We start from the raw sequence: 15,208 nt of genomic DNA on the forward strand, positions 1-15,208 counted from the left end.
TTTTTAAATTCAATTACACTCTTATTGTATTTTTGCACAATAAGAATTTTGAAAATTTTTTTACTGTTGTTCGTTCTTATTATATGTAAATCAAAACAAAATTTTCAAAATAGTGAAAGAAAAAAAATTCAAAAAACGTGTCTATAAAATGTATCATGTTCGTTTTCGGAAACAAAACAAAAAAGAGAAGAACCAGTCGATTCGTAGGCAACATAATGCAACGAAGCTACTTTCTTTGTTAGTTGTGCACGACTTTGTCTTATGAAGTCGGATATTCGTGGGATAGTATAATACCCGTGGCATCATATATTCATTTTCAGGATTTCTATGGTTTTGCAGTTTTGCAGTTTTGCACTTAATTATTGAGCTAATATAAATTATTTCTAGTTTTCGAAAATTGGGAAACAAGTGATGCCCATATTTCATGGGGAAGTATATGCAAACCACGGTGCGGTCAGCTGGTTGCCTCTTGTTGTGGCACTATGATAAATGGGACCTTTGGGTCATAACCAAGTGTCAGGACTTGTCATTTTTGGGTGAAATATGTGGAGGAGAGAAACACTATGAAAAATTGAGAAGTGGGTGTAAAAACTGACCTAGTCAGTCGAATGACCATAATACTCTCTAATAGTTCCTTCCCTCTGCGATCGAATTTTTCTTTCTGCCGTCCTTCTGAAATGCACTAGAGTATAACGGTGGAAAAGGAAGATAAATGAGAAATTGAAGAAACGAGACTGGAAAAGCAAATCGAATTGAATTGAATCGTCGCATCATGAAATATTAAACGTAGAAACAGAAAATGAATGGGCTAAAAAGAGTATCAAAAATTGGATGAGAAGAGGGCAACCTCTTGGAGAATTTTTAATACGCTCCGTTTTTTTTGAAGCTGGAGGCAATGAATAGGGCAGACCTATATGAGTAATAGGGCACCCCATGAAAGAATGGAATGGAAACCAGACTTGGGATTGAAAGTACGTGGATTCGTTTTTGGAAAAAGGGGAGAAATTCGAACGAGGTGAAAATAGATGAGAAGACGTAGCTGAAATGTATGATGAATGACTCAAGAAAGAAGAATGACGATGGAATAGAAAAGGAAAGCTGAATGAGTGAGCATTTTAGGTTGAGTGACTCTACTCGATAGAAGAAATATGGAAATAAATTGAATGGCTTTCTAAAAGCATAATTTTATTGTTCACTGTGAATTCGAGTGGAAACTGGGGGGAGGAGTAGAAAAAAGGAAGAGTTGACGCAAAAATAGTCGAGGCCTGTTGTCAGCAACGTTTGCTATGAGATTTGATCCGATTTGCTATCAGATTGACAACACTGACCACCCCGTTTGAACCGCCACCACGGGGAAACGGACAAAAGACAGACAGCACCACAACCGTGTGGTGTAATGTGGAGAAGAGTTAGAAGGGGAGGAGGAAGGGACCTCGAGAAGTGAAAAGAGCCAACACAACTCGGTCCGCAGCCCATTTTTCACTGCTCACCTGTGGTCCTGTCGTCTACGTCTACTGGGGGGAGAGCTCCGCGCACCTTAGACCTCCCGACACATTAGCGAACGCCCATTGGGCATTTTAATTCGACAGGTGCTAGGTGTCGTTCGAAACCACCGATTGTCTCTCAGATGATGTTTTGATAGGAAATCGGCAATTTTCAATAATGGCACCTAAAGGTGTGCGAACCTTCCTGCCCTAGACACATTAGGTGGCGACATGGACGAGAATGAGTGTAACATTGCACTGTGAAATTAAGAAAGAATATTCAAAATGAATTCTTTCATAACTAACCTCCCCTAAAAACTTGAAAAAAAAGAACGTTAAAATATTATTGAAAAGACGAAAAGCAGGACGAAAAACACGGAATTTTTCTACATAAAAAGAAAAAAGAAATCATTAATCGCGTTTAGCACTAGCACTCATTATACATACTTGAATCAAGTAGGCAAAAAGAAGGAGGGGCACATGAAAAGCATCAAACGTGGGGGCAGAGCATCTTCTTTTTTTGCTGCTCCTTTTAATAAATTTTCTTCGATGCCACAAGTAGCAGGCAAAGCTATATAAGGAAAATGTGTTCATCCTTCCGTCTTCAAGACACTTGCAATAGTTTTCTGAAATTTGGTTCCAGTCTCCAGAAGTTTTAGTTTAGAACTAATGATTCGGTTTCCAACAAAAGGGAAAGCAAAAGCTGTCCCGTCTTACTAATGCGGACTAGTTGCTTGAAGGAAAAAAAAACTAAGAAAAGGATTCAGAGAAAGAGAGAAGGTTCTTTTTTCATAAAAAAGCAAGAAAAGGACTCGAGTTCTTGTAGTGCATTCGTGTGTGCGGCCTTCAAATTTTTAAGTATGACATATGCCCCGTATTAGTCGGTAAGCGACTTGCGCCTTCAGAATCATTTCGTACATCTTTGGGGAAAGATTAATGGGACGGAAAAAACGTCTAGAGGCTCACATACAGATTGAGGATCATAGATAAGGAATTGACAGAAAACTTAGAACATGTTATAGAACCAAAAGAAGTAGAGGGAATGAATAGTTAATCAATCAGAAATTTTGTCAAGCAGGTCCCAGAAAATATTGCGTAGATTTAACAAGCTGAGATTCTCAAAAACACAAAAATGACACTTTGAAAACATGAGGAACTTGAAATAAAAATTACAATTCTCGCTTTGTTTCATCTCACCGACAAGAGACATTCATTGTGAACATTCTTCATGAGAGCCGCCTCTCAGAACCTCTTGTTGTTTTTGATGAAAGATAGGGAAGTGATGATCTCATTCTCGTTAGCCAGCAACAAAATGAGTAGAGTTACACTTTGCACTGGTTAGACGGAAATTGCAATTTATGACGTGATTTTTATGTAATTATTATGCCTAATTACTTTTTCACAGATTCTGGCAGACTTTGTTGTAAAAGTACTGTAAAAGCTATTTTTGTAGTCAATTAAGAAATGAAGTTTCATTTTTAGGTCAGAAGAACAAATCGTTGAAAATGAGAATTTTAGGATATGACCGCTGCACTTCAGCGTGCATGTACTAAACCATTTTACGAGCCGAACAACAATAAAACCGCGGCAGCATTACGAATAGTCACTTCTAATCCAGAGTACGTGGATTGTGGATGCAAAAAGTTGGAGAGTTGAAGTTTTTCATCCACTCCGAACGACGACGACGATGAAAACGAAGAAGAGGACGATGACAACGCCAATGAAGACGATGGAGCTAAGAAAGCACTGAGCAAATGCTGGCTGAGAATGCCAATTTTGAAAATTGGAGGGACCCCCCTTTCCTTCTCCTTCTTCACTTCTTCTTTCCCAAAAGCTGCACATCAAAAGAAAAGAATTGGGAGCATGGAATTGAGAAGCAGAATAAAAAGAAAGAAAAAAGGAAAGGAGGAGGAGCATAAAGAGGGGCACTGGATTTACTCCAATTGATGGATTTATTGGCCGACAAAGACGAAAGACAGTGCTCGCGTGCTACTTGAATGCGACACTATGAATAAAATGATGAGACGGAGAACAAAGAGAGCGGACACATGGATAGGATAGTTCAATGGATAAAAAAGATGTGAAGTGACCCATTTCAACCGTTTTTTATTCACTCCAATTTCATTTCTAAGCTTTTTTGACTAAAACCCTCATTTAGCCAGATGGAAATGAAAAATGAATCACAGAGAGCTTCAAAAAGTTGTTGGTTTTGGTTTAGAAGTTGGTAGTGAGGTTCCTATTTAAATACTGCAAGTTTTCTTGATCACAAGTCAGTTGTAAGACTTTTTAACAAAACGCACACAGGATATACACAGATATGAAAATTTTCTCAGAGAAAGAGTGAGGTGGTCACAATCGGTGATTGTTAAACAAAACAATTTAGGATGAGAATGAGAAAATCGAAAGCACACACGGGGAAGGGAGGAGAAGAAGATGATTGCAACACGGGTTGGAATGAATGTTGGACAAGAAAATATACGTGTCAGTCATGACGCCAATTGTTGCGTTTTTCTAGGTTGCCGACATTGACAAAAACGTATCCCGCCGTCGGCAGGAAGAATCATATCTGTGAGCATGTCGTATCCCATTCAGTCAAAAAGCATAGAGTAGACATGATAACAACTTGTCGATTATTTGTCAGGTTGGACAAAGAACCAAAGAAAAAGGAGGTTTGACAAGCTGTCCAGACCGCCCGTCTCAGAAAACACAGATGCTGCATCATTTTGATAAGAATACTCAAATTTAAAGTGAGACCTATCACCTTCTCGTTTCAAAACTCAACCTTGCAAGACACTCACTACATAGTATCTGGTTTCGTAACGGAAAGTGTGAGAAGAGGACTAAAGAGTGCCGCAAGGTCGGAAATCAGGTCAGAGTGCTAATTCGTTGATTTATTTGCACCGCAGAATAGCTATCGCGGTAATGTGGTCCGACAAAAACGGCGAAGAGAAACCGGAAAAAGTGCCAGATTGAGTTGTGAGAAAAGAATAGTAAAGTATAAGTGAAAGTCAAGATGGTAAAGTTACGAGGAAGGCACGAGACTGAATGCGATAGAAACAGAAAAAGAGGGTGAGAAAAGATTCTTGGTCCGGAATAATTTATAGGACCCATTTCGAAGGCTCATTGACTCACTCATTCCAAGTGCGCCGTTTCGAAATGTTTACGATGCAACAAGGAGATGGAACATGATGAGACTTTACAGAGGAAGAGACCCGACGGGTGGAAAAAAGAACAATGTGGTTGGGAAGGGTATCAGTTGTAATAAGACATCTCTTTTTACGCGGAGATTTAAATTCAAAAAAATCAGAAACGTTCAAAATTTAAATACGAAAAATTAACATATAAATCGACTATTTGAAGACTATACTAAAGTACCATATAGTGGGACAAAATGAAAGATTGATTTTTTTTTCGAAGAAGATTTGTGAATTGGAAATGAGAAGCCAAAAAAGAAACAACGCATCTATTCTGTGGTAGGTCCAAAAGTCACCAGGGACAGATTTGTGAGTCCTTATAAATGAGGTGACCTTCTTTGAAAAACGGATATATGTACTCTCTAGTTTTGGCTTTTTGTCACTGTTGAAACTTTAAAAAGTGACGGATGAGCTAGAAGTGGGGGGCTAAGGAGGACAAAAAAGAAGAGAAAGTGGAGGACATTGAACAATGACTCTATTGTTTTGGTATAGCTGGATTTCGGGAGAGGTATAGGTATTGGTGATGTGATCTATGGCTAAGATTTTCGACTTAGGATTAGGAGTTTTTGTTCTTTAAAGAACATCTAAAAATAAGTTTTCAATATTCACTTTAGTCTGAAAACACACAGTGAGAACAACAGAAGTAGCACCGCACAACAGAACGAAAATTCCATTCTTCCATGAATATCCTTCCCTCATTCTGCTATATGCCTGAATCGGAAACAATCCGTGATCTCTTTTCAGAAATGTATGAAAATGTGAGCAAGAGAAATAATGATGTTCGTATCGTTAAGAAAAATGCAAAAAAGGAAAACGAAGAGAACGTGTGGAGACGGATACAGAGACTGAGATGATGTGTACGTTTATTTTGCATTGTGTTCGTTTTTTTTGTGACAAAGAAAAAATGAAGGAAAAAAGAAGGAGAAGGAGCTATGGATATAGTGCCTAGATTTTTTGAAAGTTTTGTTGGAGTTACGACTAAAAAATTGAAAATTGATAAAATGAAACGTGGAGGAGTCAACTTTTTGTTTTGTGATGTATAATATCCCAAAGACATAGATTCTACCGCAGCAAAAAAAAAAAAAACGAGAAAAAAAAAGAAAAACTTTGCGAAGAGGCCTCTAGGACTCTGGATAATCTTTTAGATTGCTTGGGAACCTCACAACGTGGAGAAGCTCGGAGGACTCAAAAATGTGGGAAACTGGCGGGAAGCGATGAACCAAACGGGCACTTGAAGAACACAATATGTAGAGTAGAGTGGTTGAAAATGTTTGGCAGGGAAACGGGAAGGCGAGAAGGACTCTGTGGAGGGGCGGAAAGGAAATGCGGGAGAGCTGGGAAGAAGGGGCAAAAGGAAAGGATGTGTGAAGTCGTATCTACAGGATTAAGGAAGAAAACACACTCACACACCGCCTCGTTTCCTTTTTTGTCTAATTTTTATGCATTTACATCTTTGTATAGTTCGAGTTTTGACGCATCATGATATCGTATTAACCGGATGAAGTCGGAATATCAAGCCACCCGGTCCGAAACAGGACACGTACTGTCGGACTAGTTTTTGTTAGCATAATCAGCTGTACGAGTAGTTTAGGCAAATTAATCATAGAAAATACCTCGGTTATGGGTAATCCACTATCTAGCAGCCTGTGGGTTGGGTATTGTGTGTAAAACACAAAAGGTACTGTAGCTTATAAAAAGCGTTGCTATTGAAAATAGTTTCCGACTGCAAATGGATCTTCAAACATCAGTTACAAGCAAAACAATGAAAATGAAAAGATTCTTGAAATCTTATAACTTGATCGAACGGAGATTCAGCTGTAATCTACAATTTATCAAAACAAGCTTAAAAATATGAACCTGATCTGGTGAATAAATTTTGAACCCTTTACAAAAAAATACACCAGGGTATTCAAAAAAATCTCTGAAAACAAAAAAAATCGAAAAGTTGTGAAAATAAGAGTTATCACCCAGAGGTGTCCTGTGTTCACAGATACCCGAGCAGTTGGTCATGAGGGAAAGGGAACTTGCCCGGGAGATTAGAGAAAGAGAAGACGAGTGAATAGAGGGACAAAAAAGTTTCGAGGTCCACTCACAACGAGTTTTTAGGGAGTCGATGACGCCAACCCAGCCGGAAGATTCAAAAAAGATAGAGAGACATGCACAAAAACGTGTAGATGTATGCAGAAAACATCCAAAAAAAAGTGGAAGAAGAAACGTTGCGGGGAGTTTTTTTCAGAATCAGACAACCCGGAGGAAAAAAAATGGAAAGAAAGCGAGAAAGACAAGTTAGGAATGGGTTGGTTGGGCCCCGGTGTTAGAGTAGTGTGGGCTGTGCTTTTGGGACCACCAAAGGTATACGTTGCCGTTGACTGCGGTGGTAGTGGTGGATTCGAGGGGCACAAGAAAGTTGACTGCATTGAGTCGTCCGGTTCTCCGGAATGCGCATGCATGAGCTGTCAAGGAGAAAATCCACATTTTCCACCCAACCAAGCATTTCCAATGGTCCTAAGACGCTCTTTATTAATTACTCAGTTGACACGTGTCTCTTCTTTTTTTAAAGAAGAAAGTCAAAAGATGAGTAAAAAGAAAGGAACATGCCACAAGGATGGTAGAAAAGGAACAAAAAATTAGTAATGTAACTAGAAAATCATGTATAAAATGAGGTAGTCGGTCCCGAGAAAACTAAAAAATTTGATATCTATCTTAGCTGAAACAGTCTGGTCAATGATCATAGTAGTTAAAAGTGTTTCTATTACTGTTTTCTATAAAAGATATCAATCCGAAGCTTTAATTTGTTAGAACGGATTCATAATTTAACTTTGAAGGTTTGATAATGCTATTTTAATTGTTGGTCGGTCTCGTTAAATATAAAGTTAATTATAACGTTAATTATGAACAATCTCAGAATAAAATCAACACAGGAACGCCAGAAGTGTACAGAGGAATAACTAATGAATCGAGAAACAAAAACTAGGACATTGTTCTATTGTGAAAAGTCATTTTTCGAAAAGAATATGTGCACCAGATGGTGGCGGCACCCAGTGCGGAATGACTTAACCGCATATAATTGAAAGAAGTACTAGTAAATGAAAAACTGAGATGTGAGTTGGGAAAACGGAAAGCTCAGGAGAGAAACACGTCGAAAATCGAAATAATCGAATCAGGAGTTGACTGGCAAAACGTCTCTACGCCACGGCGTCTACGGGATAATTGTTGTTGAATGTCTTGGCAAGAGAGAATAATCTGATAAAGTCTCTCGCAGAAAGTCGTTGAGGGCAATAAAAAGGAGATTAGCGAAAAGAGACTGCCCGGGGGGTTACAATGACAAAACCACCCCACCGCACCGACAAAGAAGCTATTCAGATTTTCTGAAAAATATGAACGTCTTTTTGAAAAAATAAAGACATGCAATAGCAAGTTTTATATTTTTGCTGATACTATCTACTGCTGTAGCTTTTAAATGTCTTTTATAAGGGAAGAATATGTAGTATTAATGGATTTTCTATTTATACAACTTTTGATTTACAACAAATCATCTGAACTCTAATGGTTAGACCTATTGTATTCAACAATATTTTTGCTTTCACAGCAAGAAAACATCCGAGATACACAACTGATAAAAGTGAATCCACTCCAATCTAATCCCATATCTCTTAACCAAAAGTCTTAGGCAAATCCTTCACGAGGTAACATCCTTTTCCGTACCCGAACAAGAAAAGGATAAGAAAAAACAAAACAAAAAACCTATTCCTGGCGTCACTCTATTCATCCCTCTGCTTTTGGTCCATACCGCCCAATGAATAACTAATTTTGTTCTTGATAGGGAACGTACATTGAGGAGTGTAAAGCTGGCGGAAGAAGATCACAGAATGCATGGAATGCAGGATGAGATCACGAAATAAGCTCATGGAGAGTCGACTCATCATGGATTCAGAGAAGTGAGGGATCTTGGAAGGTGGTTGCAAGTTGGATGAAAATAAAAATGTTCTATTTTGTGATATTATTTTGAATTATGTTCTGGACGAAGATTTAAATAATTTATAAGTTCTGAATATGCGAAATATAGCGAAATGTTGAATCTATATAAGTAAAATTTTAGAAACTGTTTAGGACATCCACGTTGTACAAACATACATTACGAATCCTAACCGAAAGTTCTAGCTATGCCTCAAGAGATAAACCAACGAAGTATGAACATCAATAGTAATAATGAGCACTGTCTACCCAGTATTATAGAAGTTGAATCTATCTATCTTTTGGTTCAACATTAATATAACGAAACCTTGAAAAATATTCAAATACTTTAGAATGATTTGTATGTTTTCTCCCAAACCAAAAACGTAAGATAGTTAAAAAAACTACAAGTTTTCTTATTCTCGAGTGATAGGACACCCGGGGGAATGTGGAGTGGCGTTGACCAAAATCGTCGTGGATAATGAAGTTTGGTTCACAAAGAGTGCGCACAAAGAACTGCGGAATTAGACGAAACGGGAAGAAGGAGCGAAAAAAACTTTCACCGAATTTTTGTTGATTGAACGCATCCCATGTACAACTTTTTTATTCGATGTGTTATAAATGAAATATTTGGGATTATGAAGTTTTGATTAGACTGGAGATACCGGAAGAAAGCTCGACCTTCAAACCGGATGAATACCAGCCAGCTGATAAAGCAGATAGAATGAGAAGTACGGAAGATAAACTTTCGCATTGTGTGAGGCGGAAATGAAGAATGGGAAATGAGATTTGTGAGCCGAGGGGGTATTGCTACTATTGATACTGCGCATCCACATTTCTACCAGGTTTGGTTAAAAAAAATCAGGGAAAAAAATCATTGAAGACTTTCTGTAAAACGAAAAACAACTTGAAAACTGACCGAAAAAAAACAAGTGTCACTGATAACAGATGAGGAAAAAAGAGATTGAAAAATGGAATACCTTGTTCAAATCTGGATTTGTTTGCGTTTTTCTATATTGTGTATATCAACGGCTGTTCAAAAAAATTATGTTTTTCATTCATGGCTCACCGAAGGTAGAAAAAAAGTGAAAAGTGAAAAGAAAATGAAAAAATTTAGTCGACCACTACTACTACGCCTCGTGTTTTTTCCTGAGATAGAAATCTCTGATAACGAATCGGCTAATCCATAGGAAGATTATTAAAACTAGCGAATTGTACTTTCATCGTTGCCTCATCCAACAGATAAATAAGAAAAATAGGTCATCCCAGTAATAAAACAAAACAAGAACGCTTTTTCGTGTATAACAAATGAACCAAAAAGCTAGAGTTCAGTCTAAATTACAAAGAGAATAAAATTCTCAAAAAGTGCAATATGTAAGAATATGCGGACATGGGTTTGACAAGACAAGTGCATCAAGTGTCATGGTTTCATCGAATATGAATAACTCTGACTCATGTTGTTAGAATTGGTATCTAGAAAGCGATTAGTGTAGAGGATTGGTACACGATATTTAGTCTATACGAGAATAACTGAAAAACTCACATCTCAGTGACGGAAATGTGTGAAATAGAGGGTATTCTGATTTTCAGAGAAGCTTAAAAAGTTTCATATTTTTCGAAAAGACTAATGAGTTCTCATCATGCAGAATTGTACTTTTGGATAGTCCATTTATACTATAAGAGTAAGCTTTCCTGTCGAAACGGTTTCAACCGTTTCCGTTCTCCAGAGATCAAAAAATCACTCATTTTCTTCTTGATCTATGCAGTTCTGTTCGTTTATATCAGAACGCCAGAATGTAATTTCATTTTGTACAGACAGCAGGTTAATCCTTGAAATCCTAATATTGTATGAGCCTAAAATGAAAATTGAACATACAATTTGCATCAGGTGTCTAGAAATGAGAAACTAATCAGAAAATATTTTGTATTTGGCAGAGTGTGACTCCACCTCTTAATAAGAAAGTGTATAGAGAAATAGGAAAACAAGAGAAGTCAAGCAAGAAGACTTGATAGCTGAGATTCTTGGAGAAGAATCAAAAGTCAAAGTGAAGATGGAAATACCGGATGTGATAGTCACTTTCATTTTTGACGCGCTTCTCAGCTTTTTCTTCACATTTTTTTATTCAGAACGACGGATCAGTCCTGCCGTCTGGTCACGCATCACCTCCAGAAAGCTGGTGTCTCTAATTCCTCTTCATCTTCGTGCTCTTTCCCCTCCTAATACATACACTCACACGCAACTCCAACCGCCACCACACCAAACAACACCATAGCAACAAGGTCTTCATAGAAGGGGGACACGTTTTGGTCAACGTCTGTCCATTCCTTCTTATTTCGCCTCCGTTCTCACTAGTTTCTTCGTATTTCCACTTGCTTGCGCTTTCGACCTGTCCGGGCTCCTTAGTAAAAGGACACCCGGACTTTTGAGATGATTTTTATCATATTGCTAATTACTATTATTGGTTTTTCGACGCAGCAACCACCAGATGCCCCAGGTAGCAAAAAAAAATGGAAAAGTGTAAAGATTTCTGGGTTTCAGTGTTCATAACCTCTCAACTACCTTCGAACAACTCGGCTGAACCTATTGTTGTTATTGATGGAAGTGAAAATTTAAACTCATCGACAGGAATGATTGGAAATTCAGAGAAATACCACAATGCTACAGAACCGTCATATCTCTACATAGTACAGTTGGGTGAGTGAAATGAAAAATATTTCTGGCCGAAAAGTGGCAAAAATTAGAAACAAAAAACAAAAAAAATTCTTTAGAATTAAAATCAAGTCGAGTCGAAGAACCGTTCGCAGAAATCGAAAAACGACTGGATAAACTGGTGGATATGGCATTTGTTCTAGCCGCCTATAAACACAGAAGACAAGCACCACCTGCCGAGATTAAATCAGATAATTTAGGATATAGCACAAAGGTGAGTCTTTATTTTGACATTTCTATATGTGGGCAATCCTTTTGAGAAAAACAGTTAGGTTCTAAACATCAAAGCATCAACAAATCAGTTTCCTGAGGTAGCAAAAAACATGTGAAAATTTTGAAATCTGTTGTGCTTGCTTCGCTCACTAGTCATTTTTCTGTCTATTATTTTGAGTTCCATTCTTTTTTCGATATAATGAGGGCATGGTGGACGTTGAAAGTTAAATAGCACAATGAGAGATCAACTGGTCAGCTATTTTTGCAAAACAGAAAAAAAGAGGAATACAACAAAAAATGTGAAAAAGAATAGTAAGAACTGAAAATGATGAGAAATAAGGTAAGACAAAAGAAAAAAGCTGAAAACGTTTGGATACGCACTTTCGTCCAAAAATAAGTGGCGGATCTCTTTCACTCTCTGCTCAAATCTCCACTAGACTCTTTATGTTTTTTCTACTCTATTTTCACCTTGCCGGAAACGATATGAAAGACGGAGTATTAAGAATTGAGGACAATGTCAGAGAATAGGAAAAATACTAGGAAGAGAAGGAGAGGTCTAACTATTTCTACTTGAAAATTTTCCACTATAATGTGCTTGTTTTTTGTTTTTGTTTTCTCCCCTAGGCAGTCGGTTTCACCATTTCTAAGACCGACTTTAACTGACATCAGTTGGTGACTGATTTACGAATGTCACAAAAAAACGACACCATAATAAGCAAGGGAACAGCAGTAAGAAAACGGATAACGGAAACCCAATTGTCAAAGATTTCGTGTTCGAAACTTGGTTATGGTTTTGATGCAAGATAGGAAAAAGAAATAAGAAAAAAATGAGAAAAAAGTTGTAGTAATACAAATTTAAATTTAGAAGACATTCAAATATTGTAGCCTACAAACATTTGAAAAAAATCTGGAAAAATAACTTCATTTTCAATAGAAGACAAATTCTGTCTTGTGCTAAAACTTTAAAAAAAAGTGATTCTTCTGCCCGAAAAAAAAACATTTCAAAATAAAAACTACCCTACTCGGAGTCTACTTGAAATTGGTGGAAATATATTTTTCAGGGGGGCAATAGATGCAAAAAGATAGAGCGTGTTTGAAACAGGCGCAAAAATAAATAAAGTGCAAATGCGGCAGCCGTCTGGACCTCCTTTACCAAACGGCAACCCTCTTTTTCTTTTGCCACTACTCCCGTCCAAAAAAATACTTGACCCCTAGCTTCAGGTTTTTTTGGAAAGAAAAAGGAAAACGAGAGAAGTCCAAGGTACACAACATACGCAAACGCACATTTTTGGAGCATCAATGTTTCGTGGAATGAGTGAAAAAAAGGAAGAGCAAGCGGGAAAAAGATCCGGCGTCCGGAAATTAGCGTTAGTCGAGCGATTCAGTTTTTTTCTAAGCGGTGGTTGGAATATATTGGATATCATTTTGTCAAAAAAAGGGATCCTTTACTTCAGAAGTGCTACTATAGGCCAGACTATTAGGTTGTTTTGGGTGGGTGAGAAGAAAAAACCCGTCTCAAACTTTCGAAATGCAATTTGCAAGCATTTCGAAGCCAACCAGACACACTATGTAGGGCCCACGGCGACCACCGCCATGGCCACCGAGAGAAGATATAACTGAAAAATGTGGCGAGAAGTTGCAAAATGTTTGTATCTATGTGAGTCTATGTATGTTAGTCTCAGAATACTACGCAAACGTATGTTTGCTCATTTTGAATAGGACCATCCAGGAAGGGAAAGCGAAATAGGGACCGGTCATTTTTTAGATGCAATATATTTCTATATTTCTAGATAAATGTGCAAATATATTTGAAAATGAAGCAATTTCTAAGAAGTAGCCGCAACTTGTTAAATAACATTGAAGTTTATGAATGAAAATATTTTTTGAGTATCAAAAATGAAATCAAAAACTGAAATGATGAATTTCATTTCAGAGAAGTAACATATCACATTTATATATAGTATTTTTCCACGATGATTCTAAAAAGGATTAGCTAAAATATCACACCTGCAAATTTCAATCTTTGGACTACGAAAACAAAAAGAAACCACTTTTTTCACTATGACGAAACCTTTCTAGATCAATCTCTATTTTGAACATCAACAACATTACGTAAAAAAATTGTTGGTCTTCAGGGCTTCATTCATTTTTGGGTTCTTGTTCTTAATCGTCAATTCATCAATTTCATTTCAATAATTTTACTCATTTGTAATATTGCTCGTATAGTTTCATTCCATATTCTATTAGGACACTTGCTCTTTTGAAGACTACATTGCATTTGCAATCATTCACTTTTGGGTCAAATTGGAATAGTTATGCCTTAGTGAACAACGAAGGAAAAGAGATAGACCAAAAGAAGAGAAGACGCAGGTGGAGAAAGGGCGTAATTATAGCCCAGAGCTTTTAAACTCTGAGCACTGACACTTGGGGGTTTCTGATTCAGGATAAGGAGTGAGATGAAAAAGAAAACTGAGAAGAGAGCATTCCAGAAAGGAGGGGGGACAGCCAACAGACCAGATTAGTCTAGCCAGTCAAAAAATTCTGTAAGACGTTGGATGGCTGTTTTGTTTTTGTGGCGAGCCATCGCCATGTTTGTTGCTTTTGGTGCAATTCAAATTTGGCGCCATGGAGAGTCAAAATTCAAAAGATTAGTTAGTTGTGGGTTATGAGAATTGAAGTGAAACTCTTGAAGAAAGCTGAAAATGGAAAGCTGATTGTGGCCGAGAATTATTTCCGATGAGTCACTCTTCCACCAATACCGCCACCACCAGTGGCATCCTATAACCCTTGCATTTTTCCTTCTTTTCGCCATCCCCACCACCAAACGGACACCCTCTTTTCTCCCCTCGCGCTTCGTACTCTTGCCTTCTTCCTTCTTCTTTTTCTTCTACTGCTTCTTCTTTTTCCTCGCCTCTTTTCTTTTTGGTCCTTTAATCGATGTCTTGGAGTTACATTTTTCCTCCTCCTATGGTGAGGCTCAACCAAACATACAAATCGAAAACGCGTGCCAAGACATGGGCTCCCGAAATTTCGGAAATACTTGGAGAGACGAGACAAATACACATTCAGAAGAATATATTGGGTCGGTCCGGTTTTTTTTTTCAATTTTGGCACTGGTCGCGGCTTGGTTTTTATTAGGTTCTTTCTTTTTTGAAGTGTAACTAATGTTTGTGAAATAAAAAACTTATCTATAAGTATAATTTTTAGAATTAGGAATAAGGAATTGAATTAATATTCTATTGGAAGCGATGAACTATTCTAGCTTTTCAATTTCTACTAAAAACTAAAAGTTGAGTAAATTTTAAAGTTTTTGCCTAATTTTATTATTTAACTCTTTAAATACGTTTATTGTTACTTCCGTTTTTAAAACTAATTCATCCATCATATTTCACTTTTTTTTATAACACTGTTTTTCATAGTCAAAAACACATTCAAATTTCAGAGCTTCACTACTATTTAGAAAAAGAAATTTTAAAACTAGAAAAATAGTCGCACAAAAAAGGTTCAAGTCGTGTCCAGTCGCTTTTTTTGTGAAAGAAAAGAATCATTCGGGCAATAGTCAGGTTTTCCAGACTCACAAGGAGCAAAACATCAACAACAATAAGGGGTTCGGAACAAGTCGGGGGCAACAGGAACAGAATTCTTCACTTCTT

The 15,208-nt window shown here is 37.4% G+C and overlaps 1 protein-coding gene across 1 annotated transcript; it reads left to right on the forward strand.

Moving 5' to 3' along the window:
• Nucleotides 1–11,140: 11,140 nt before the first annotated feature.
• Nucleotides 11,141–11,601, forward strand: GCK72_024685 (uncharacterized protein; the record flags this gene model as incomplete). Its single annotated transcript, XM_053735994.1, has 2 exons — nt 11,141–11,327; nt 11,402–11,601. 2 exons carry the CDS (start codon nt 11,141–11,143, stop codon nt 11,599–11,601), a joined length of 387 nt encoding a protein of 128 aa, XP_053579560.1.
• Between the last annotated feature and the right edge of the window lie 3,607 nt (nt 11,602–15,208).

Source organism: Caenorhabditis remanei, chromosome X, assembly GCF_010183535.1.
Source record: "Caenorhabditis remanei strain PX506 chromosome X, whole genome shotgun sequence".
Lineage (NCBI taxonomy): Eukaryota > Metazoa > Nematoda > Chromadorea > Rhabditida > Rhabditidae > Caenorhabditis > Caenorhabditis remanei.